We start from the raw sequence: 26827 nt of genomic DNA on the forward strand, positions 1-26827 counted from the left end.
TCCTAGAAAAGCAATAATATGCAATGAGAAACAAACACAAATGGATGTCACAAGTCTATTTCTTCATTTGAGAACACACAGTTTTGCAGGGTTTTTTTTTTTCTTGGAACACAGAAAATTAAATAGTTGATTTTTAAAGGATTTTAAGGCTAGTGTTTCACCAGACCTTAAGACTACAGTCTTACCAATCTTTTACTGAAGGCTTTGAAAAAAACTAAATATTGTAGTTGACTTATTTTTAATGGTTTCCAGCACAACACGAAAGAACCCAGAAGGCATCTCTTTGCAGGAGCATCCTTTATTTTTAAAACCAAACAAAAACAATGTTCCCACCTGAAAACCAACAATGCTCGGTTCATATAGGTAAAAGAATATTCTATTGTGATTCCAAAGAAGGAGGCTGCAAGTTGTAAATGTTGTGTTTGATTCACTTGCCTATATGCATGTATCTACCAGCTTTTGAGATGTTGTAAATGACCATGTAAATTTTCAAGATCCCATAGAATTATGCAATCTGGGTTAACCTCACAACTGACCTAGCTCTGAGCAGGAGTTGGACTGAGCTCTCCTGAGGCCTGCTCCCACCTGAATAATTCTCCGATTCTGTGATCTCACTGATGTCAGGCCAGAAGAGTGCAAAGCTGTCCTGGGGTGACGTTATGATGCTTGTATCCCCATTCATCTGTTCTGTGCCTTTAAGACCGGCTCTGAAGAGTGAAAGTTTTGTTTGGGTTTCTCTTATCAGGGACACAGAGACAGGCAGTACATAGGGCTGTTTTCGCTTTTTGCTTTTCGCTTTTGGCTTTTATGCTTTGCTTGCTGTCTGCTCTCGCTTTTGCTTTTGCTTCTGCTTATTAGCTAGTTTAGCTAAACAAATTCCTTCCTGGACTGTTTCTCCTCTCCTGTTTCTGTGACCATCTGAACCTGCTCCGGACTGGGACCTGGGAACATTGAAAGTTTGCACCGTTTGGCTGCAGCAGCTGGCCCAGCGTCGGAGGGACTGAGAACAGAGCAACCACCCTGTGAAAGAGACTTTCTGCTTTTGTCATCTTCCTCAGAGCAGTGTCATCTGGTATTGTTCATTTTGTGTGCTGGGTGTGCTGTGCCTGTTAAATAAACAGGTTCTTTCCACCTCTCTCCAAGGAATTTTTTCCCCGAACCAGTTGGGGGGAGGGGCCGTGTGGGTTCGCTTTCTGGAGGGGCCCTCCTTTGCAGGTTCTCTACCAAATTTGCCCTAAACCAGGACAAAAGCTCATGCAGATTTTGTGCCATATCTGCCAGACCCATATGGGTACATCAGACAACCTAAGACATCCCAATTAGTGCAGGATTTAATTGCATATAACGGCATATCTGTACAGTGCAGTAAATTCCTAGATATCATAGAACATTATCTGGGAGACCAAATAATAGTCAGAGAAGCATCTAAAGGCTAGCAAGCAGAATAATCTCATTTCCAGGAGCGTAAGGATGTCTTCCTACAGACATATAGATGCAATCATATGCAAATTGTTTTGCAGTTGCCTAAATAGAGGAAGCTAGATTCCTTTTAAGAGCTCTCAGCTATTTCATCTGGACTTCAATGGCTGCAGAAGAAGCTTGAATGTCCTTTGTCAATCTGTCAGATTTTGGCAGATAACACATTTTCTGTGACATCTGAAGTATTAACAGCTGGCGCACGTAGACAGCTGTTGTCTGCTTCTGATTTTAGGCATTAGTCATGAAATGAATTGATGGTTGAAAGAAAGGCAATAGATAGATGTTACAGACCCCAGTATCAACACAGGCTGGGGGATGAACAGCCCCAGAGCAGCCCTGCAGAGAAGGGCTTGGGGGTGCTGGTGGGTGAGAGGCTGGACATGACCCAGCTGTGGGCACTCACAGCCCAGAGAGCCAAACGTGTCCTGGGCTGCATCCAGAGCAGTGTGGGCAGCAGGGACAGGGAGGGGATTCTGCCCCTCTGCTCTGCTCTGATCCCACCTGCAGGGCTGCATCAGCTCTGGGGTCCCAGCACAGGACCTGTTGAAGTAAGTCCAGAGGAGAGCCACCAAGATGTTTAGAGGAATGGAACAGCTCTCCCACGAGGAAAGACTGAGAGAATTGGGATTGTTCAGCCTGGAAAAGTCTTTGGAGTGATTTAATTGCAGCCTTCCAGGACCGGAAGTGAATTTACAGGAATGATGAAGAAAGACTCTTTACAAGAGCAGCAGTGACAGGACTAGGGGGAATGGTTTCAAATTAGAAGGGTAGCTTTAAATTAGACATAAGGAGAATTTTTTTCTCTGAGGGTCGTGAGGCACTGGAACCGGTTGTCCAGAGAAATTGCTGATGCCACACCCCTGGAGGTGTAAAAATTCAGGAGTTGGGAGGGAGTGGCTTGTGTCCCCTAACTCGGGGGATGCCTCTTCGGGTCCCCACAGAGGTGTTCAAGGCCAGGCTGAATGGGGCTTTGAGCCACCTGATCTAGTGGAAGGTGCCCTTGGTAGGGAGGCTGGAACAAGATGATCTGCAAGGGTCCTGACAACACAAACCACTCTATGATTCTATGACAAAGGTTTTTGTGTATTTGTGTGTGCCTGTTCTGGTTATTATTCAATTAATATTACTAAATAAGAATATTAAAAGTATGTTTATAAACAGGCGTGATAGGCATATTTCATAACACTAGGTTATTTTTTATCTCATAATGTTAAGATTTTTGGTATATTCTTTTGTGATTTTTCCTTTACAGTGTTCAGCACACTGCTCAGTAGACTAGAAAATCAAAGATCGGAAGACAAATCATGTCCAGATTTTAGGTAGGATGACTGCAAAATGATTTAACACACATTTAGGACTACAGAACCAAACCGAGTACCCTGTCAACATTAACTAAATAGAATACAGGCACAAGAGAGCTAAGAAATCAAATTACCAGTTTTCTCTGAACAAATTTGAGGTAATATTAAGTTACATAGACTTTCTAATGCTTAATGGAATTAATGAAATTGATGACAGAAGTTTTAATGGCAAGCCTATTATATCTGTCAGGATCAAAGTCCAACAATAATATCAGTGATTTCTTTTTAGACCATTACTCCTTTACCCAGAAATGCTTAGGCTCTTAAAGCAAATATTTATCTTTAAAATATCTTAACTGAGTTGCCAGGTGTTTCAAATGAAGAAGAAATAATCTGTGAACACTGTTCTGTCAAAATTCTGAGACTCAATTCTGAGACTTAATTCACCAACCACAAATAAAAGCTGAATCTCTTTTTCTTTCAGGTTAGAAATTCACCTTAAAAATGAATAGAAAATGGAAAAAAAACCAGAAAAAAATTCAAACAAAAATTTAAAATTGGACAGAAACATTTGTTCATGTCCCTTAAAAATAAATTAATCATTCCTTCTATTAAATTTTTTAAAACATGGGCTAAGTTGTGATAAACACTGTATTTCTGAATCTCCTAAAGACTAGAAGTTATGAATAAAAAAAAATTAAATTGAAGCTACTATTTAGAAATCAGAAGTTATATAAAGCTGTTTCGTGTTGTCTAAATTTCAGTAATCTGTGTCAAAGTTTTTCTACTCCATAATTATCTTTCCTGATTATGTCACAACAATCAATATATTTTTATTAAATCAGGATGCACTTGATCAGGAAATTCAGTTAATAAGGATGTTTCCCTGGAAACCATATTATGTTCAGCTTGCTATTCCATGTCTATGACATAATTCATTAAGAGAGAATTGTATCTAATACTAACTGAATATTGCTGGGCTTTGTAATGTGGAAATTCCCAGAGCTGTAGCTTCTCAAAAGACTACAGTATCAGTGCCAGCATAGTTAACTTTACCATTGCTAGAATGTCTCAGACTAGCAATATCTTTAGAATTTTTTGTCACTTTGTGTCATCATGTTTCTCATTTTTTTCCAATTAAAACCTCCAAAAAGTCCTTCCTTAGACATACTTCCAAAGACTTCCAGCTCCATGCCGCAGAGAGCAGGCGTGTTTCAACTCAGTGAAGCACACTCAGTTTGAGATCTGGAGTGTAAAGCATTCAAGAACTGCCAAAAGGAAAATGTCTAATGAGAAAAAAGGAGTAGTTGGGTACTGGTTCAGTGAGCGACTGTGGGTGCACCACAGGACTGCACCGATTGCTGCCTGCCTTGCTCTTACCCTCAGCTGCCTCCTTCCTTCCTTCCTTCCTTCCTTCCTTGGTGAGTAGCTCTGCATTTGTTGCTTCCTGGCAGATCTCCCCCAGCCTCTCTGTTATCCCAGTGATTTCCAGCTATGATTGTGGGAATCTGAATACTTTATTTGAATGACCTTAAGCAAAGTCGCACAAATTCTACATAATCGATCATCTGAGAGATGGAACTGGTCCCTTTCTACCCTGTGTCATCTAAGATGAAATTCAGCCACCACTAGGGAAACAGTTTCCACCTACCTGGAAAGAAAAAGACCACTTTTTTCCTTTACTCCACTCTTGGGAGAGACTATAAGGCATTGGAAGAAGCAAAGAGCTGCCTCACCAAAGATTCTGTAGTGACTTTATACTTCTGAAGAGGCAGAGAACACCCCCTGGTTATTGAGATAAAACTTTCTATCTTGTGAAAAGTGCAAGGCGTGACAATATTCACTCAATCAGGATGACCTAACCTCAGATTCCACCTTGATAGGTGCCTCAGACACAGTAATTGACCAAAAGGGGAGATGATGAAAACACCATCAGATTCCTACCACTAAAATGAAAAACCATGGCTATTTCCTCCAGGACAGATATCAGGGCTATAAAAGTGAACAAATTGAGAAAGTACTCCTTGCGTACCAAAATTAAATACTCAGCACATGCAAAAGTTTTAATCTGTAATCCAAGAGATTGATATTTCTAAAAGAGGGACAGCATCCTTCAAAATTATGCTTTATGTGGTCTTTATCTGCCCATGAGTGTTTATTATGATTTAGAATCTTGAATAGTCCTTAAAAACATATAATTATTCTGTACACCACAGATTAGGATTAAATTTCATACCCAAACATATTAATTTTTTCACAGGCAGAAAGCAACTTCCAGTTGTCTAAAAATTATCCCAGTATCTAGATGCATTTTCTCTCTGAAAAACCCTAAAGAGTTCTGTGCCCTTAGAAACTTACATACCAATGTCACACAGAACAGAGGATTAGAATTATCTTAACAGTATTAATAATTATAACAGAAGAACAAAAAGTTAAAAGTCCTCTAAATGCATTGTGAATAAATGAAATGTGGATTTTCATGGCATATTTCATTTTAAAAAAGGCCACAAGCCTCTTCCTTGATCCAAAATATATCCCAAGTCACTTGACAACCTTGAGTCAGAGAATCACATTACCATATGAAACAAAATCCTGAAGAATTAATGACCTAAAGTTTGCATTTTGAATGTTTTTCAAGAGAGAAGTTAGATTAGCCATCATTGTCCTTTTATGAGTCTTCTTCCACGTACAGATTTGTTACAGCTGGTTATTGTTGATGATCACAGTAATGCTGCTGCTAGGAAAGAATAGAATTCTGAAGTGTAAGGTCATGATTGTTCTTTGTACAGATTAAAATGAAAAGCAAATAAAGGTTTTATATGAGTTTCTGGAATGAATAAAAATGCTGCTTTGAAACTTTCTACAGAAATAGTTGTCAGTATACTTTCAAAGTCTTACCATGCTCAAGCTGCTCAAGATGTTAGGAAATGCTGTGTTTCTATGGACAAAACTCCAATTCGAAGAATTTTTATCTGTCTAAAGCTGCTAGAGGTCATGATTCCTACTTTAAAATATTACCATATGAATACAAGCATTTCTATTGATTAATGTGGTGAAAGGAATAAATTTGCTGACATTTTGTGTTTTCTGACTATAAGATAGTTGAAGGAAATGGCTGTAATGTTATTACAACTGCAAATTTCAATTTAATTAATTGCCATTCTGATTAAAGTTTTATATAAACGTACCCATTTTAAGAAAAATCAGGCTATTTATGTTTCACTGCAAACATGAAAGAAAAAAATAGTCCCCCAAGAAGTGTTACTTCTTTTTTTACATAAGGAATAAACTCTTAGCTAATTCAATTGGATAGCACTTTTTTTGGTATAAAGACTATTGTTTAATGTATTGGAACTTCTTCATTAAAAACCTTTGAATTTATGGGATAGGCATAATAATGACCTAAGCAATTACAGTTGAAAATTTCAGTTGAAAATTTACAGCATGTTTTCTTACCAATTTGATGGTCTTGCCTGGGATGAGGTTATGAAAATTAATCACAGGTACTGGGGAATAGAATTAAAGTATGGTTTGCTTCTTTCAATATCAGATTAATTCTTGCTGTTTCAATATTAACTAAATATTCTGCCTAACATTTATTATTGAAAAGAACAGATTTTAATAAGAGATCATTATGACTGTCTTGACAATGCAAGGTATTAATTTACATGTTTACACTAGAAATGTAAGTGATGGCCAGTAGTAATATTATTAAATATTCAGAAAATTAAAGTAAAAAAAAGTAAAGAAAAGTAAAATCAGCAAGATATTTCAGTCATCAATAATACTTTCAAAAGGAAAAATATACAATAAATCTTATTTTTATACTTACTAAATTAGGTATTCATGAAAAAAATCCTAAGGAAACAGGAGTGAGAAGAGCAGCACATTTGCTCCATTTATGTGAGAAAATATTTGGGACTATTTATTAAGCATTAACATTGTTACAATGTTTAAGAATTATACTCAGAGAACAAGAATAAATTTAAAACCTTTAAAAGTTCAGATTAAAATTTTTAATTGCCATCATAAAAATCATCAAAAACTATGGAAAAATTGAGACAGTTCTGTACACAAAAAAAGCCCTTTGCTTTTCATAACAGAAAGTACAACGTCAAAAATTGCATAATTGTGAATTTACTGCAAAGATACATATCACTTTTTCTTTTAAATTACTAATCTTGAAAGTAAAATGCACTGCAGTCATAGAATTTTCTGCGAATTTTTGCATTCTGATGTATTATCAATAATGTCATTTATTATACAGATCCTCATTTGCAATTAGATTTTATATAAAGAAAATGAAAACATTTAAACCATCCCTCAGGCTGCCCTTTAGGTTTTAAACAATGAAAAAACTATAAAATTTGTTAACATTTTTGGGGACTTCTAAACATAGAGAACACAAGGTCTCAAACTGATCCTGTATGTACCTGAAGTTTCAACTCCATTACTATATTCCATTTGATAAATAGGAACCTTTGCAATATTAATAAACAACCTTTTTGTTTTGCTAGAAATTGAATGTATGGAGCTAAATCCAACATAACCATCTGCTTTACTCACTTGACTTGTAATCAGGAGCCCTATACTGAATTTTTTTAAAAGCTTATTTCTAATTTTTCATTTGAGGTTTTGCTAGCTTTTAAAACAGTAATTTCAATATTTAGTCTTAGAAAAAAAATAATGAAAAATATCTGCTATTAATAATACCTCAAATTTATCACATCTCATTTTGTTTTCTACCATCTTTTCTCAGCTCATTGAACATTCTGGATCTCTTTTAAATTCTGTTTTTTCTTATTCATGTTTAATTAATGATTTCAGTAAAGTTTTTTTAGCTCAGAGATTTCCAGGCATTTTTCTGAAGTACAACAAATATTCAGTATATGAAATTCAATATTTGTCTTGCTTATGGACTGAATTATTCATGATGTGTTAGTCAAGCCAGCTGCTCAACCGACTCAGGAAGAAAGACTATACTAAATCCCTGAGATTTCTGTATTCTTAGAAAAAGATTATTTTCTTCTCAGCAATAAGATGCAGCAGACTAAGGATCTTTGGACCAATTCTTCCTAGAAACATGTGGCTAATCATTTCTTTACAAATAATCTACATCAGGATTTACTGCTTAGACACCACAGACTTTCATTAGTCTCAATGCATGTCTGTGATCTCTGCATGCATGCAGGTGATAATATATTGCATAGAGATCAGTCACATAGCAGTAATAATGATTAGTCTCAGACTGGAATTTTGGAAAAAAGATTCAATTGTGTTTTCTCTTTGAAATCCAAATTCTGACATCTACTAAGCTTGCATTTTTGATGACCATAGTCACTGGCTGAGGAAATGTGTTCAGTATTTATTTGATTTACAATTCTTTTTCCCCAACACATTAAATATTATTTCATATTCAGAAGAAATTTTAAACTGGCTTTCTACCCTTCAGTTATAACCAAGTCCTCCCTATTCCTCCCCCACATCAGGGTACAAAATCCAAACCAAAAAATTGAATATAGCATAGTTGAAGTTTGTTTTCCTTAACTTACCATTAGATTACCCTAAGGAATTTACTAGAGAAACAATCAGCCATGTGCACACACATTCCCTGAGGCTGTACATTTGATACAGAAATAAAGAAATTTACTTTTTCCCCCATTCCTCTCAAATCAACTATGTAATGGAATTGGAACATTCACTGGTAGCATCTGTGGCAAGTAATTAAACTGTGGCATTGAAATCACTTTCACAACATTAATTCTTCTCCAAAGCTTATGGTTTAGCAATCTCATGTATTAAAATCTTCAGCATTGTTATCTATAGGTAAACCCATGTTAACTTTTATGACACTGTTAAAATTTTAACTTCATTTATAAATATGCCCACACTTTTTTGGCACACGTACTGACCTTTGTTGAACTCCTTGTACAACCAGGTCTGTCTTTGAAACTGGTATTAATTTGACCAATTGACTTATCTACTAGATGTATTATTGATTCAAATGTTATTCAGTTTAGGAAAAGAGAAATTGTTTTAAACCCTCCCACCCCAGCTTCTGCCTCCAGTGACATTTTTTAATGACAATTTTATCAACCTATTTCTTTTACAGAGAGGCTGAAATAAGGAGAGCAAAATCTAAGATGCAAGCTTACTACACAATTCTACTGATGCCCAGTTCTACACTTTACTTCATCATTGTATGCTTATTCTCCAGAAAGTTAAGAAAAATATCTTTATTTCAAGATAAATTGCTTCTTAAAGTAAATATTAAGTTTCTAGATAAAGTTAGGTAAGATTAATGTCTTGTAGAGCACCTTGCAGGTTTTCTTCTCTGCTCCTTGAGGAAAAAATTAAGTTCATAATTCTGAAAGTTATGTATATTTTGCCATATTATTAAAATACTACATGAGAAATAAGAAAATGTCAAATTGCATTCAAAAGGTCAAATTTCATTCAAAAGAAAGTGAAACAAAATTAATAAAACCCCAATCAGATTTAAAATAAGAGACAGTATAAAAAACACCCCAACACTAGAAGCAACAAAAAGGTTGGCCTTTGGCAAAATGCTGGCTGGTCTCATTTTGTTTGAAGACAGATGTCTTTAGTTGAAGTTCTTTTGAATTGAATTTTTTTTTTTCCTTCTAAAAGTGATAAATACAAGATTAGGTAAAAACATGACAGATGCTAACAAATGGAATATTAAACATTATTCAGTCAATAACAACTAACAGCCCATATTTGAAAATTACTGGCATTTTATTTTTTTACTGTAGTTACCTCTTAACTGCAGTAAGCTGTAGTCTACCAGAATTGATGTAATATTTATAAAATTCTATTATGAGAATAAGTACAAAGAAATGGAACATAAAAGAAGCATTTTTTTTTTCCATAAATGATGTTCTCCTGATTAAAATATGATCTTTAATATTAGAAGTAGGCAAAAACGATAAGAAAACATCACAGACAGGGGATTGTATTTAATCACCTTTTCCAGACAGTACATTTAATTTTTAAATGTTACAAATGTTGAATAGGAAGAATTCTTTTAAGATATTCACAATCTCTGAAATGTTGATGACTCAACTAAAAAAAACAGAAAAGGAAATGTGTACTATATTGTGCTTGTCTATTATGCTGAATCAATCTAAAGAATAAGAAAGAAAGCAGAAAAGAACACTACACTACAAAAAATAGGGACTTAACATTATGGAAAGTAAGTCCAATCCATTTCTTAGCCCTTCCTTTTTCCTTCCTTCTTTATTTAAGAGTGACAGATTTCAATGACATCAACAGCAATAATGGTATTTGCTTCTAAAACTACCTGTTAACACTTGCTGAAAGCAGTGACTGATCTTTGTCCTAATCACATTCAATAAGTTATATTTGCATGATCTCTGGAGACATGGTTTATGGAACATCAACAATGAGCAATTCATGAGCCTTGCATAGCACTTCCACTCCCCTGTCCACTTTGGGAAGGGGAGGGCAGAGTGGCATCCAGCCAGGAGCAACCCACGACAATATGATTGTCAATCTGACAGTCAGTAAGAAAGAAAAATATATAAACCTGCCAAAAAATGACTACAGATCATATGACCTTGTAAAAACATAAGCAACAGGCAAAACATGTCTGCTCAAAATGGAAGACATCATTTTATGTGAATGTAACTGTAGTATGAATGCAACTCATTTAAGAATGGTGCTATTTCAAAGGTCAAAGAAAGATATCCTCTTATTTGTATGACCAGAGCTTCTAATTGATTATTTAATATAGTCTAATTTATTCATAAATATGTGTTTTCACATGGACACAGTCTATACATTCTAGTGGGGATATGTATAAAACATACTTTAGAAAATTATTTTTCTAAATATTTCACAACACAGAATAGATTTAAGTGGCACAAGTTTGTATTTTATGACTATTTGAAAATGTGATTTAATTAGTGGAAATCCAGTCTTCCACTGAATAAATTTACCCCAAAATATTTAGCAGTGAACCATAAGCTCAGTATATAATGAGAAACTGAATAAAAGGTCAGGTAAGTTGCCTGTGCGTGATATAGAGAAATAGTATTAAAGAATTACGTTGTCACGTTCTTTTATTTGAACAGCACCTTGTGACAGCTTCAAAGCATTTACTGAAACTTTACTGATATTTACTGGTATTTAATAAACTTTACTGATAATAAAATGCATTTGGAAATTAAGGTCACACAAAACTGTGTTCAGCAGTTATCACTTTCACTATTTACAAATGCTAACATGTCATTTATCTACACAAAAAAAAATCCCAGCCATATTGACAAGAATTTTGGACAATTTTAGAACTATCTAAAAGGAAAAAAAAAATCCTTTGGACTGTATCTTGCACACTGCAATGAAGTATCCTCTTTATTCAGGTAAAGTATCAGCTGACAAGCTACATCCACTGCCCAAGAAGCTGCTATGAAAAAGTAAAAAGCTAGCTTTACTGTATGGTGTATATAAGAAAAGTAAAAACACAACAGTTTATCTTGTGTATACTGGCTACACTCAATGTCATTATACAGGCAACTGAAGTTTCAAGCCCAAATTTTTATTGCATTGATAACTTAAGAGAGGAATATGGAGATCATCCTAGAAGCTTGTCAGAAATTCATTTGTTGAGGGCTGGGAACTTATTAATTCTTAAGGTAATTAATTTATCTTTGTTTGCTTGATATTAACATAAATATTTCTTTAAAAATATTGCTTGGCTTAATTGGCTTAAGCCACTTGCACAAAACTAAGCATTTAGCACAAGTTGAGATGCCACAGGGCGTCTTAAGAATACACACAGAGCCAGTAAATATAGTTGTGGATTGTTTCTAGAAAAATTGCTTGGAGCCAGGCAGCATAATAAACCATGGGACTTCTCAAATCAGCACACAGGTTTGCTCCTTTGTGTTGGGAAGTGCACCAGATCTTCATTGCCTATAGTGAGAGGTTAGTAATCTAGCTGATGTGGAGAAGCCTGCACACACAGGTGAACAAGAAACTCACTCATACCTTCAGACTTTTCAGATCCAAGTTATAATCTCCTGGTATGCAATTATTTAGAAATGACTGAAAGAATTTACAAAATGTTGCAGAGGCTGACAAAGTTTACAGACACCCTTAGGATTTACCCCCAACCAGTACGTAGGAACCAACCTTAAAACCTAGAACTCAGGTGTGAGTTCTTATCAGCTACACTTGTTTAGTGACACTGGAGACAGAGAACTGAGGAAGCTTCTCATTTCACACTATCAGTCACTCTGCTCTCAAAGACAAATTTAAAGATTGACTGACATAGAATGATACCCTCCATTTTTGCTAAGCAAAGGAACCTTCAATTGTTTTCTCTAGCTCAATACATGTTGAAAAGGTCAAAACTTAAAGAACCTGTCTGACAACTGCTTGGTTAATTGGGTTTTTTTAGTAGCACAAAGAAATACTTCTTTGCCAAATGCCAGCTGAGTTGTGGAAGGAATTTACAAGTTTACATAATCATGTCAGTTATCTAAGCTAAGATTTAAAGGGTTTCTACTGAATTATTACATGCAAATTCTTATGCACTTTTAAGATAATGTACAGTCAGATGTAATGTGTGATTCTAAGGGGATTTTAGAGGCTCAGTGCTTCTTACAGTTTACCTACAGCATCTCTGTAGAAATAAGAGAGCTCATGTGGATCTGTTCACTTTCTCTCCAGTGGCTTACAGGGTATTTAAGTACTTCATTTTATAAGGACTGCATTGTTTCTGCTCCTGGGCAAGAAATCTAATTTAGATACATATAACAGATTCACTGGATCTGAGCCACAGTGTATTTAATACCCAAAGACTATGCATTATCCTACTGATGTGATTTGCAACCCTCTGAAAATGATATTATTAAAAGTGTTATAGAGGAAAAGACAGTAATATTTCTGCTTTATGCTATTTTTTAACTTTCCTAGTTAAACCAGTGATCTACTGTTACAGGCAGATGCAAATAACAGCCTTAAACCCAGTATACCTGTGGAATACTAATTAGCTTTAACTTTAGCATTTCTAGAAGGAAATATTTGTACTCTTTTCATCATGCACATCCTCACTTACAAACACTAAACATCCTCATCTTTACTGTCATGCTATTCTAGATACTCAGTATTATGTTAACTTCTCTTGCTTGCAAATTTCTTCAGCAGCCCAGGTATAATTAACAACTTCTCACACTCTTAAAAAACACCATAAAAATAATGTTTTGCCCAACAGAAGCTGCACATTCTTGGCTCATGCTGCAGCGTCAACATGAACAGATACATTACACTGTGTACTGACAAAATGCAGAAACCAGGTTTTTGTCTCAGTAAATGAGGTTACATCATTAGTAATCAAAACAGACAGAGGCTCAACTATGCTGCTGCATTGCATTGAATGTTTCACGGTACAGCTTGAGTCAGGGAACAGGTGATTCAAACATAGAATAAATTATTGTCTTTTGGGAAAGATGGAGAGAAAGAAAAGGAGAGTTTAGTGTCATAGATATAATCTCTTCTGTGCTATTTGCCTTCATGGTCAGAAGTTAATGTTTCAGCTTCACCGGCAGACAAGGTTAGACTTTTGTCTACGCACAATTAGTGAGGATTTAGATGAACTGTTTTGCTCCCTGAGGGGTGGGAATGGCAATCACTATATCACATGTCATCAGAGAACTAGGTAAGAACACCTTCAACTGTTCTAATCATACTTTATTGTATACATCTTTCCACAACATAGGTTTTCACTTCTAAGAAAAGGGTTCCTAACTACATTCTACTATAAAAGAATTAAATAAATTCCTATGTATATTTGCATATCCATGCATATGTGTGTGTGTAGTCAACATTCATGCACTAATAGATGCTGTGTGGCACCAGAAAGCAGCTTGGCAGAACAAGAGCCAGCACTGTGCCCTTGCCTCAGAAGGCAGGTGATATCTGGAGGTGCATTACACAAAGTATTGTCAGTAAGTCAAGGAGAATGATTCTTCCCCAAGAGTGAGCACTGGAGAGGCCAAATCAGGAGAGCTGTGTCCAATGCTGGACTCCTCAGTACAAGAGAGACATGAACATACTGCAGAGAATACAATGAAGGCTCACAAAGATGATGAAGGCCCTGGAGCACCTCTCTTATAAAGGAATGTTGAGAGAGCTGGGTCAGCTTATCCCAGAAAAGAGGAGCATTTGAGAAATCTTATTAATGTAAGATTCATAAATACCTGGAGAGAAGGTGCATAAAGGAGAGATGCAGACTTTTTTCAGTGGTGCCTGGAGGATGAGAGTCAATGGGCACAAACTGAAACACAGGAGGCTTCCTCTGAACATCAGGAAACACTTTAGTACTGTTAGGGTGACTGAGCACTGGCAGAATCCTTGGAGTTATTTAAAACTGTTTAGACAGAGTGCTGTGCAAATGGCTCTAGGTTATCTCTGCTTGAGCAGAAGTTTTGGAACAGAGGTTATTCAGAGGTTCCTTCCAACCTCAGGCATTCTGTCTTTTGATTCTGTGATTGTGTATATGTTTATCACATGATGTAAAAAAATACACACACACCCCCCTTTAAATACATTATCTGTAGTATTTCTGTATTGTTTTACATGTGCTAATTTTGTTAGGGTTTTTTAACATTAATGGGTTTTATTTAAAATGCATTCAAAAATTGAAAATTGAGGACAACAGTGGCACCATTCAGGCAAAAAAGTAGTTTCTTATACTGTTTTGAAGAACTGAAAAAAGTCCTCTTAAATACAGTTTTTGCTTGTTTCTTAGTTGGCTTGTTAAGTTGCTCTGTGTAAAAAATGCTATCAAAATTCACAGGAAAAATATTTTATAACCTTGAATTAACAATTCAAAAAATGATCTAAAATACTTCAGCATTAATAAGGTATAAGGATGCCACCACATTTTTACTCTCCCCAAATCCCTTAAGAATAAAAATGAGCATAAATTCTGTTTTCTGTACAGATGAACATTAAATATCTGGAACACCCATTGAAAAGTGTTCTTATTATATTATCTATAAGATTGCCTATTACATATATTATTACCTATTATAATGTGAAATAAGTTCTTATGTTGGCCAAGCCACCAGTCTTTCTGTTTTGACTTGAAGGAAGAGATAAGAACCATTTTAGTTTCGAAGATGGTTCCAAGAAAATCAAAGAAGCAAAAAAGTTTCTATGGCAACGTTGCAGGTTCTATTATTTAATTTTCTGCTTCATGATAGTTTCCTTTCAACAAGTTAACACTGGCTTGCCTTCTCCTAAATTTATCTACTGGATTATGAATTACAATGTTTAATATTGTACTGCTTAAGTCTGACTACATTGCCAATACAATTACTGCAACTTGAGAGTGAAATGAGGTATCATGGAAACTCAGACTATAAATTTAAACCTTCATTTTAAGTGGATCTCAGTACAATCTTTCCAGTCTGTCAATAACTTCTGTAGTCTTTGACTTCCTCTTTTTAAAGTGAACTTAAAAGTAAGGAATGAAAGTAGTTGTTGTTTTTTTTCCCAAAGGTCCAATGATGAGCTGCTAATTTTGACCAGACTTCTTTCCAGAGAAATCTTCAGGTAATTTTCAGTGCAATGAAAATGACAGAGGGTGTTATTTGATACATATTTAAGTATAAACCAAAACAGAGGGGGAAAAAAAAACCAAACCTTTTGGTAATAAAACAAGTAAAATTTCACTTTCAGTTCCCAATAATTTTTTGTTGAAATTCTGTTACGTCTTAATTCTAATTTTGAAAAAGACCTTACTATTTTAGCATTACAGTTGATATATTTATGATGCAGTTCTCAATTACAGAGCAGCACCAGTGTATAAGACTCAATTTCTAGATTAAATTGAACAGAAAGTTCAAGAGAATTGCCAGTATTTTACTGTAAAATATTTATTTCTAAATTTCTTAATAAAGAGTTTTTAAACCCTTTTCTTTTCATGTACCCAGCTCCCTAGTCACCTACCTCCTTGCTACATAAATGCAGCTCAGCAATAGCCAAAACGTGTTACCAGCACTGTGTGAGAGACTGAAATAGTTGGTGGCTTAAACATTGCTAAAATCATTGGAGGACTTTTGCCTACTGTAGAAAACTGCAAAGATCCAGTTGTTCATCTGTGGCCATCAAAACCCACATCTCCCTAAATATGCCTACTAACTGGAATTTGGACTGTGAGGGGAACTTGAGATGAGATAAAGGGGGCACCCCAGAAGTGATGCTGGAAGAAAGATTGGAATGCTGATGGCTCAAACAATCAGGGACAAGCTGCTGATGTGCAAAGTTACCTCCCAGGTGCAGTGGGAGAGCACACCTGACACCTCAGGCTACAGCTGGTGTTGAACCAGGTAAGGACAGAGGCAAATCCTGGGAGGCCACTGCTGCCTCTTTGTCCTTACTCAAGTGACTCAGCTGTGATAACTCCCCTTTGGGGAAGTACTGGGGCATTCACGTGCAGCCTGAAGGTATCAATCTCTGCTGATGGGCCATAATGGGTCTTAAGGGACTCAAATTCATTGCATTACCTCATCCAGCTGAAATTCCCCACTCCAAGAGAGGTACCTGGGCTTTCCTACCTGAACTGAATATAAACCAAATAGCTTTCCTGTGCTGTGGATTTCATTGGGATTTCCTCCATCACCAAATGGTGATCAAATCTGAAGTTGTCACTTTGACTAAGATGGTGACCATCACTTCAACAGACAGCAAAAATTGCCCCAAAGAAGTCTTACCTTGAGGCCTGTGGGTGGTAAGATCTTTCTCATCTTATGCCTTCCTTCTCTTTCTTAAACATTTTCTTAAGTGATATTTTTATGCTTTTATATTGCAACTAGTTATATACCTGTTTTTCTGTGCAATCAAATTGTTCTACAATAAAGCCTAATGTGTGTGTTTAAAAACAACAGTTATTCAGAGTTGTTTCACTCCCCAAGGGATCTATTAACAGGATGGGTTACTCTCACCTTCTGTTTCATCAATAAGTGTAAAATACAGCACATTATCAGCTGTCATGAAGAAAGTTCACTCCAGCCAGGCCCAGTACACTAACTGAAAGGAGAACTGAGTGTATGGAATTATGGAAAAGAATTGCTACTTAGTTCTCTGTGAAAAGGAAAAAAAAAAAGGAACTGAAGCATGGAGATCCAAATGACTGCCAGTGGTCAACTAGGTAACTAGGCTGCAGGCTGCTCACTCACTCAAATCAGGGCTTCTGCCAACACTGGATTTAGTGATCTGGTCTAGCTAATTCAGGAAAACCTTCAATGAAGAAGGTCACTTGGCCTTTAAAAAACTGCTGCATTTGTTCACTGCATTCCAAGTGATTCCTCCCCAAGCCAATGTCCAACCTGAACTGTCCATGCTACAAGTTAGTTTGTCTCTCACACTTTGTGATGTGCTCAGGAATGTGGTTCCATGATCTTACCTTCAGGTCTTAAGCTGCTATTAGCTCATTGCTTAGCATCCTTTTCACTCGTTTGAACAAGCCCACTTCTGCTTCTTCTTTCTAGACATACCATCTTGGTAGCCCACCCCTGAATCTTCTCCAGTTTGTTCCTATGCCTTTCAAATCATGGGGTACAACATTGGAAACAATTGTGTAGGTGCAGCCTCAGCAGCACCAGGTGTTATGGGAAAAATAACCTCATATTGCCTGGTGACAGAATTTTTTGTGTTGTAAAACAATACTGAGTTTTCTTAATTCATACTGTTGACTCATCTCCTCAGCCTTGTATCTGTATAAATCCCATGTGTTTGGGGTTTTTTATTGTTGGTTTGTTTGTTCTGTTTTGTTGGTTTTTCTGAGAATATTTATTATTCTACCTGTTTTTTCTTAGCATGTTTGAAAATCTGCAGTTACTCCTCTTCAGTTTCACAACTCTGCCCTTCTTGTGAATGTATTGGTCCAATCCTCAAGTTTATTGAGATCACCCTGTGTAAAAGGTTGTCACTAATTTTTTCTGATTCTGAACAGCTTTGTTTTTAAACACACAGTGTGTTCAGAAATTGCAGATTATAAACTGAGAGAGTTTTCACAAGCACACAATAACAATGATGTTCTTGTTGTTATTATGGTCATGGTTACATAATTTTAAAAATACCTGAGGTGGAAGGAGTGGTAATCTGATATAAGCAAGCAGCATACTTAGGTCATTGCATCGCCTCTGCATATCATATTTCACCCACATCATTAAGGCATGGAAAATGGTCTCTTCATCAGGAACATTCACATCATCACTGGCAAGAAGTTTATGGAGTTCTTCAGCAGGTAAAAGTAAAAATTCTTGATTTCTTATAACTTCCATTATATTCTCCTGAGAAAAGAAAAATATTTCAGATTCAGTAATACTGCAAGAAAATTAAAACCATGTTAAAGCTAATAAACCAAAGGATTAGTCAATATCTGCCATACCCAGATATGGGTAATGCTTTACCATAACCTCGCAGCTCATGAGAAAAACAAAACAAATTATTAGAGTTCAACAGCTGTAGTTGCAATTCATATATAAATGTATTTCAAAAACAAGATGAGGATTATATGATAATATCATAATTAAAATTGTCAGAATTAGTAAAAGCTATTGTTTGAAAATTTTATAAACTCATTGAGTTTGTATTGTAAGTCTTTACATACTCATAGTATGAGTATGTAATATATATTGTCTTTACATACTCATACTACATTCTCCAGGATATTTTCACTGTCTTTCTTTCACTATTTCTTAAATAACTTGTCAGTCATGTAGTTGTATTATGAATATCTAGATTTCTGTCTACACATATGACAAGGCTGAGGGGACCATCAACATAATGAATTAAAGATTATTTTTTGACATTGTTCAGAACAGATTTTTAATATCTAGTTATCATGCAAATAAATAGTTTACAGCAATTAAGATCTCACAGTATTGAGAACTATTGTACTGTTGCAGTTTAGGAACTGTACTCCCCAGTTCAGTGCCCCCACTGAGACTCTCCAAACCACTGACACTCTTTTGCTCTCCTGCTCTTCTGCTCACCCTTCCACACTGCAGTGGGCTGGAGAGGAAAATTGGAGGCACAACAGGTAAAGCTCACTGGTTGAGATAGGAACAGTTTGCAGGAAACAGCAATGAGGTAAGGAAACAAGGAGTAACAGGAACCATACTAATGACAGATACAAGAAAGGAAACGATTCCCACAGAGCCACAGCCCTCACACCCACTCCCCCCATCCCCAAGAGACAGCACCAGATGGATCCCTCTGTCGCATTTACTTGAGCAGAAAGAACCCCTTCCCCTTGGAAGAGACCTTTCTCCCCCCTTCCATCAACGACATCAGGTTTTACAGACTAACCTCTGTGTCCTAGTTATGCCTCACTCCTGGCTACTTAAAAAAAAAATTGGACAGAATCAGGACAAATAAAAATAGGAATAACTAAAAACCTTTTTAAAAAACTCTATAAACTATATAAAAAACTAAAAACAAACAAAAAACAACAAACAAACCCCCAAAAAAGCGTTGCATTTAGTTGTCTGAATCCTAAGGACTGAATTAAACCCTTCTTGAACTACCTACTCTACATCAACAGGACACAGTAGAATCATAATTCTACAGATATTTTTTCTCAAAATATTTCTTTTAGGGTGTTTTATCTCCATGGAGAAATTGTAAGTGTGTTTTCATATTCTCAATTTATAGACAGAAAGAAACTGAGGTAATTGAAGACTGGAGGTGCAAAAAAAAAAAAAAAAAAAAAAAAAACGAAACTAAATTTTTATGTAAACTGAAAATGTAAAAAGCAGCATTGGGAACATTAAGTTGCAACATCCAATTTATGAAAAATAATAATGAATTTTGTTATGCTGTTTTGGATAGAATTTTTAGGATGAGAAGTGGGAAAGAATGACAAAGCATCAGTCAAGGAGGACTTAAATGTATGAACATCAAAACTGAGCAAAATGGATTATTCCACTGTTACACACTCTAAATTCAGTTTTTAGCATATCAAAATCCAACCAATGTTGCCTGTAATTGCATGATTGTGTCTCAACCAGGGGAAAGACTGACTGGTCATCAAAACTGAAATAGAAGACATTATGACAAATACAAGAAAATAATGTGCAAGACTTAAAACAATAGAAGTATACTCTGACTCTAGTATGTCACATGCTGTCCTTCCCTGACTTATTCAATAGAAGGAAAGTCTTATTTAATTCTCCAAATTCATACTTTTTGAAATGTACTGTTTAAACATATTTATTAAAAATTAACTGCATATTATTTTATATATGACAGTAGAAATTAATATTGCAGACATAGACATGACAAAATCATGAGATAGAAGTTTCTTGAAATTTGTAATGTAATTACAGATAAAATACATAAGCACAGATAGAATAAATTTGACAAAGTTGAAAATGATGTTTATTATTATAACTGTGAATGGTTTGATATGTACAACTTAACTCAATGTGTTGCTTTTTAACTCAACATATATAGGATGCTGACACAACAGAAAATGAAAGATGTATTTGTGGTCATGACCTATACTAACCATGCTGTTATGCTACCTTAACATAATTGATAATTGGATCAAAATATGACTCAATTATTTTTAAAATTGCTACATTAAATGTCAATAGGTCCCTAAAAATGTAGATTTTTCTGGAATGAGGTTTTAAACCATTACCTAGTGATAAAGTTTAAATTGTGTGTCTAGAACATTTTAGAATGGCTTGGAAATGTAAGGGAACTAGTTTGCAGGGAGGCACTTAACCACAAGCTGGCTTAATTGATTTTAATTAAGAAGTCATAAAACTCACAAGATTTCATTGCACTTCTCAATAAAATGATTTATAAGACAAAGTTTAATTAGCCTGGTTCAACTGAAAATAAATCTCATTATAAAAAAAAAAGAAATAACTCTACCTCTTAATGGAACCAACATCAAACTTTGCAATAGCATATTAATCCAAAGACCTAATACTATAGAGGTGAATTATGATGGTGGAACACATTTCATGAACCCACAGAACTTAATTTTATTAAGAATAACATTCCAAGCAGGAGTTTTAACTTCAGAACAATAATTTTAGATTTGATAAGGGTTTCTTTTGGTCATCTTAAATTGTATTTTTTCTGCATACATGCTTAAAGAGAACTTATTCCAGCCTCTGTACTGATTGCAGAATCAAACAAAGTTTTCAGACAAAACATACAAGCTCAAATCGCTTTTTCTAAATATCTGGACTTACATGAATTTCATTCTACGTGGGCATGAGTATATCAGAAAATAAAAATATAGATTATGTTTTATATCTATAATACACCATATATATTATAAATATACCATATGTATTCTTATATATAATATAAATGTAATATATATAATTCTGATTTATATATAGAATCCAGGTTTTTGATCTTCTGAGGTAAAAACTCCCTCCAATTTATTAGCATTTCCTGAACCGACTAATGAATTTTAAATCTTCCTAGATAATGTTTTAACTCCTTCAGGTTAATTTCATCTGGAGCAGCAAAGCATATTTCAATGGCTAGCTGTTCTACCACAATAATTTCTCATATGCTAATTGTGAAAAAATATCCATCTTTTTTTTTTTTTTTTTTACTATGACTAGTCTTTTTTGCACTTTAGGAAATAGCCTTCAACAGAAATATGTGATATCTTTTCAGGATACATTAAATAAATTTTAAATTCTCCTGAGATTAGATGCAAGATAGGAATTGAGGTACACAGTTATGCAATCACAGATTCAATACAGCTGGAAAGACTTAAGATCATCCAGTTCAGTCATTAATGTAACACTGGCATCTTGCCACTAAACTATGTCCCAGGTACTGAATCTAGATGTTTTTTGAATACTTCCAGGGATAGTGATTCCACACTATGATCACCCTTTCAGTGAAGAAATTTCTCCTAATATCCAATGGCATTGTTCCTTGGCACAAGTGGAGGCCATTTCCTCTCATCCTGCTCTGGTGAAGTGCTTTCAGGAATGCCTAGGGCCTCATGAGAAGGTAAACCTTTATTATGGGAACAGGGTACTGAACCTTTAAGCATGCCAAAGATTATGTGACAGAGTTGGATGAGCGTCCAGGACCTGTAATTTTGACTCTAATACTTTCAGAGGCTTTGTGGATCGGTCTTCACCATCTCATAAGTCTTATAAGATGCACTGGATCTGCTCTGCATGCATCATTCACGTAGCCTTTCCATGTTTTAATTAAGTGGAGTAGTAGATTGCTATTTTTAATTCAGAAATCTAACTTAGAGTAGAAAGTATGACAGTCTCTGAACCCACCTGGACAAAGCTGTGTCACTTGATTGCTCTTCCACTTTCTAAAAATGACCATGCAGTAAGCACTGCTGTGGGGCTATAGCATTTCAATGGCAGAGCTGCTTCACTTTTAAACCTTTTTAGCAGTACACAAGGTTAGCCTTAAATAAGCATGAAATATTAGAACAGCCGGGCCATGTAAACAAAACATATTGATGTTTAATGGTAGATAGGCAAGCGCCCAAGTATCTAGCAGATTGTGCATCATAGGAACATTAAGGCGCTAATAAAATTAACTATTACCAAATGGAATTTAACACCATATATCTTTATAATGATGACACCAACACAATTAAATTAGATTTTTTTTTTAATCTTAACTTGTAATGATTATTATTCCACATGTAATCAAATTATCTTGCAAAAGCTAGTTTTCATTGATGGTTATGTCATTGATTTCACTAATCAGCATGTATCAGTTATAATTAAGAACCTGAAAAATGTTAAATCATTTCATTTGTTGACAAAGAATGTCATATTCTGAGAGCGCTATTCAGAACCTGCTGCATCAGAGTTACCAAGTAAAATGCTTAGCTGGTGTTTTGGGTTTGGATGTAGGGGTGTTATTTAAAATGCTTTATATTTTTGTGATGTGGATGCTGTGGCCTTAACAATTAAAAAATTAAAATCACATAAACTCATGCCAAAAAAAAAAAATCCATATACTAGGCTTTCATTTATTTCATACCAAATGTCTATAATATTTTAAGCTCATACTACTTTCAGTTTAGAACTTAAGTTTTCATGAGAATATTTAAATAAATGAATAAATAGTGCATCTGATTTTAATATTAAATCATACTGGCAGTATACCTTCTGAAGTGATAAGACATGAAAGAAAATTTTGATTTTGGTCAATTCCCAAATTATTTCAGTCTGGAATTATTGCTGCTGTGCTACACTGAATTCTCTTGTTCTTATGCCACATTTTCTGTATCACGTGTGTTTCATATAAGACTACACCTCCTTTACAATATTGTGTAACTTCTTCCTAAGGTGAATGGACTTTTCAGTCCATTATGAACTCCCATTAGACAAAGGACCAGAACTTATTAGTATGTTTATGGTCTGGGTCTCTAGCCAAATCCCAGATTCCATCTGGAAACCTGAACCTGGGATCCTGAATCTCTAACCAAATCTCGGACTTCATCTGAGAGTGAGCTCCATCTGAGCTATGTAATCCAAAGAGCTATGTTTCTTCCAGCACCAGATGCCAGCCTGGTATCACCACTACAAAAGGGGTATTAAGGCTGAGTTTGTTCAAAGGACAGTGGAAAGAGATCTGATGTATCTGTGTAACCTCCTCCTTCAACTCTGCCAGTGGAAGAGAGATAACCAAGTGCTGCATTTGGGGAGAGGAGACAGCAAGTTAAGGATAGAAGAGACTGTGACTATGGGTGCAATCTCATACAGCATACTGAAATCTTAGTATGAGACTTCTAGATAACTAAGTTAGACTTTCACAATCTAAAAAATTTCTTTTTTACTTGCATCTTTTGATTTAATTAAAAAATTAATAATAGTAGAGTGTAGGGTATGAGGCTGCAGAATTAGCCATATTATAGTCTAATTCATTGTGAATATGAGATGGCATTCTGGGATTTCACACTCTAAGGATAGCTCACAATCAGTTGCTCATAGACATTACCTGATATGCTGGTTTATTATGATAAACTGTCTGAAACTTTCAAGCTATGTCAGAATGATTAACATTTTTTTCCTGTATTAGTGAAGGATATTGTCTCACACCATGCATATATTCTTTTTCACATCAAAGAAGATTCAAGAAGCTTAAACCTGTACACAAAACAGGCACAATTTGCTAGATGGATGAGGACATGTACACATCTTGCTCCCCCTGACCTAAAAAATCTTCCAACACTATCCTGGAAGGTCCTGCATCCTACAAATCCTGGAACTTCTTGGGATTAGGTATTTATGTATGCATGACATTTTCTTCTTACCATGGCATCTAGGAAAACCAACACTCTAGCAGCCTGTAAATCTATAAATCTATTCATTATTAATTACTTCATCCTTTCTTTCTTTCTTTCTTTCTTTCTTTCTTTCTTTCTTTCTTTCTTTCTTCTTCTTTCTTTCTTTCTTTCTTTCTTTCTTTCTTTCTTTCTTTCTTTCTTTCTTTCTTTCTTTCTTTCTTTCTTTCTTTCTTTCTTTCTTTCTTTCTTTCTTTCTTTCTTTCTTTCTTCCTTCCTTCCCTTCCTTCCTTCCTTCCTTCCTTCCTTCCTTCCTTCCTTCCTTCCTTCCTTCCTTCCTTCCTTCCTTCCTTCCTTCCTTCCTTCCTCCTTCCTTCCTTCCTTCCTTCCTTCCTTCCTTCCTTCCTTCCTTCTTCTTCCTTCTTCTTCCTTCTTTCTTTCCTTCTTCTTTCCTTCTTTCTTCTTCTTTCTTCTTTCTTTCTTTCTTTCTTTCTTTCTTTCTTTCTTTCTTTCTTTCTTTCTTTCTTTCTTTCTTTCTTTCTTTCTTTCTTTCTTTCTTTCTTTCTTTCTTTCTTTCTTTCTTTCTTTCTTTCTTTCTTTCTTTCTTTCTTTCTTTTTCTTTCTTTCTTTCTTTCTTTCTTTCTTTCTTTCTTTCTTTCTTTCTTTCTTTCTTTCTCTTTCTTTCTTTCTTTCTTTCTTTCTTTCTTTCTTTCTTTCTTTCTTTCTTTCTTTCTTTCTTTCTTTCTTTCTTTCTTTCTTTCTTTCTTTCTTTCTTTCTTTCTTTCTTTCTTTCTTTCTTTCTTTCTTTCTTTCTTTCTTTCTTTCTTTCTTTCTTTCTTTCTTTCTTTCTTTCTTTCTTTCTTCTTTCTTTCTTTCTTTCTTTCTTTTCTTTTTTGGGGGTCTTTATAATTGCTTGTTTACCTTTCCAAAATAAAGTTAATAGAATGAGAGAGCACAGCTTGGGGACCTAAAATACCTAAAAAAATACTGATAGCAAGAGGCAGATCCATCAGGTCAATGCACTGCTCTGAGGTTGGTGCAAGCAGAAAAACCTAGAGGTTGTAGCCCCCAGGTGATGGGATGATCTACTCAACACTTTTTTTAATTGACATCTGATGAGTCTACTAACACCTTTGGCCCAGTGCCAGGGATTTGACATCAAGTGAAACCTGTTGGGATGAGTGCTGTGACTGGAGTGCCCTGTTGGATGGTTCCAAGGCTCTGCAGGAGTGAAAGGCAGAGCAGAAGAGACAGAGTCGTGACACTGTGTGCAACAGAAGGGTTAGAATGTATGGAGCTCACAGCTGGCCATAGCACAGTTGAAAGCCTCTAGGGGAGAATCAAGGGGAAAACAGATACTTCAGATGTCACCATAGGAGTTTATTACAGACCTCCTAGCCAGGATGATGATGCTGATGGATTTTCCTTTGAGAACTTAAGGACATTTCCAAGTCAACTACCCTAGACTTCAACTTGCCACAACTAACTGGGTGCATCACACAGCTGGTATAACCCAGGCAAGAAGGTTCCTAAAATGCCTGGATGAGAACTTTATGGAACCGGTCCTAGGAAGCTTACTTGAAAAGATGTCATCTTTGACATCAGACTGATGACCTGTTTCTAGTAGGGGTCCACACAGCTCCATCTTAGGCCATGTGCTCTTCCACTTCTTCAGAAATTACTTGGACACTGGACTGGGAGGGACATTAAGCAAGGTCACAGATGATACAAAACTGGGAGGAGCTCTTGACTCCCTCAAAGGCAGAGAAGCCCTGCAGAGAGACTTTGACAAGTCAGAGGACTGGGCAATCACCAATTGCATGAAGTTCAACAAGAGGAAGTGCCTGTTCCTCGGATGGGGTAACTCTGGATGTACAGACAGACAGACAGGGGAATTAGAAGCTGCAGAGCAGTGACATGGAAAGGACCTGGGGCTCCTGGTCAATGGCAAGTTGAATGTCAGCAGTGCCCTGACAGCCAGGAGGGCAAACCCTGGGGTGCATCAGGCACAGCATTGCCAGCCAGGCAAGGGAGGGGATTGTCCCTCTCTGCTCTGCACTGGGGTGGCCTCACCTCAAGTGCTGATGACAGTTTTGGGCATCACAATATAAGATACTGTAAGCTGTTAGAGAGCATCCAGAGGAGGATAATAATGATGGTGACTGGGGGAAAGGCTGTATGAGGACTGGCTGAGGTCACTTGGTCTGTTCAGCCTGGAGAAGACTGAGAGGAGACATCATTGCAGTTACAACTTCCCCATGAATGGAAGAGGAGGGGCTAGCACTGATGTGGTGCCGGTGACAGGACCTGAAGGAACAGCCAGAAATTGCATTGGGGAGGTTTAGGTTGGAGAGTAGGAAAAGATCCTCCACCTAGATGGTGTTTAGGCAGTGAACAGGCTCCCCAGGGTAATGGTGAAAACACTAAACCTGACAGAGTTCAAGAAGCTCTTAGGTACATGTTGTGACTCTTGGGAACTGTCCTATGCAGTTGTACTAAATGATCCCTGAGATCCCCTTTCAACTTAACATATTCTATGATTCTGTTCTCTGACTTGAATTGGCCCAGATTGATTTATTTGTCATCAGAAAGGTTCACAGCACAATTTCAAGAAAATAGCAGAAGAGATCAGTACTGTGAATCATCCAGAGACACTTGGGATTTAAAAGGCTGCAAGTAGCAAAAATACAGAATCACAGCGCAAATTGTCACAATGATGCAGTATTGTATAGTCTGGGTA

At 35.9% G+C, this 26827-nt stretch overlaps 1 protein-coding gene across 2 annotated transcripts in view; it reads right to left on the bottom strand.

The window, feature by feature from the left end:
* Positions 1–26827, bottom strand: part of KLHL1 (kelch like family member 1) — a 191726-nt gene that overhangs the window by 49350 nt on the left and 115549 nt on the right. For both annotated transcript variants that reach the window (XM_059466870.1, XM_059466869.1), the window contains one exon: positions 17915–18127. In XM_059466870.1, coding sequence (XP_059322853.1) covers positions 17915–18127 — 213 coding nt within the window. The remainder of the gene's footprint in view (positions 1–17914; positions 18128–26827) is intronic.

Source organism: Ammospiza nelsoni, chromosome 2 (genome assembly GCF_027579445.1).
Source record: "Ammospiza nelsoni isolate bAmmNel1 chromosome 2, bAmmNel1.pri, whole genome shotgun sequence".
Taxonomy (NCBI): Eukaryota; Metazoa; Chordata; class Aves; order Passeriformes; family Passerellidae; genus Ammospiza; species Ammospiza nelsoni.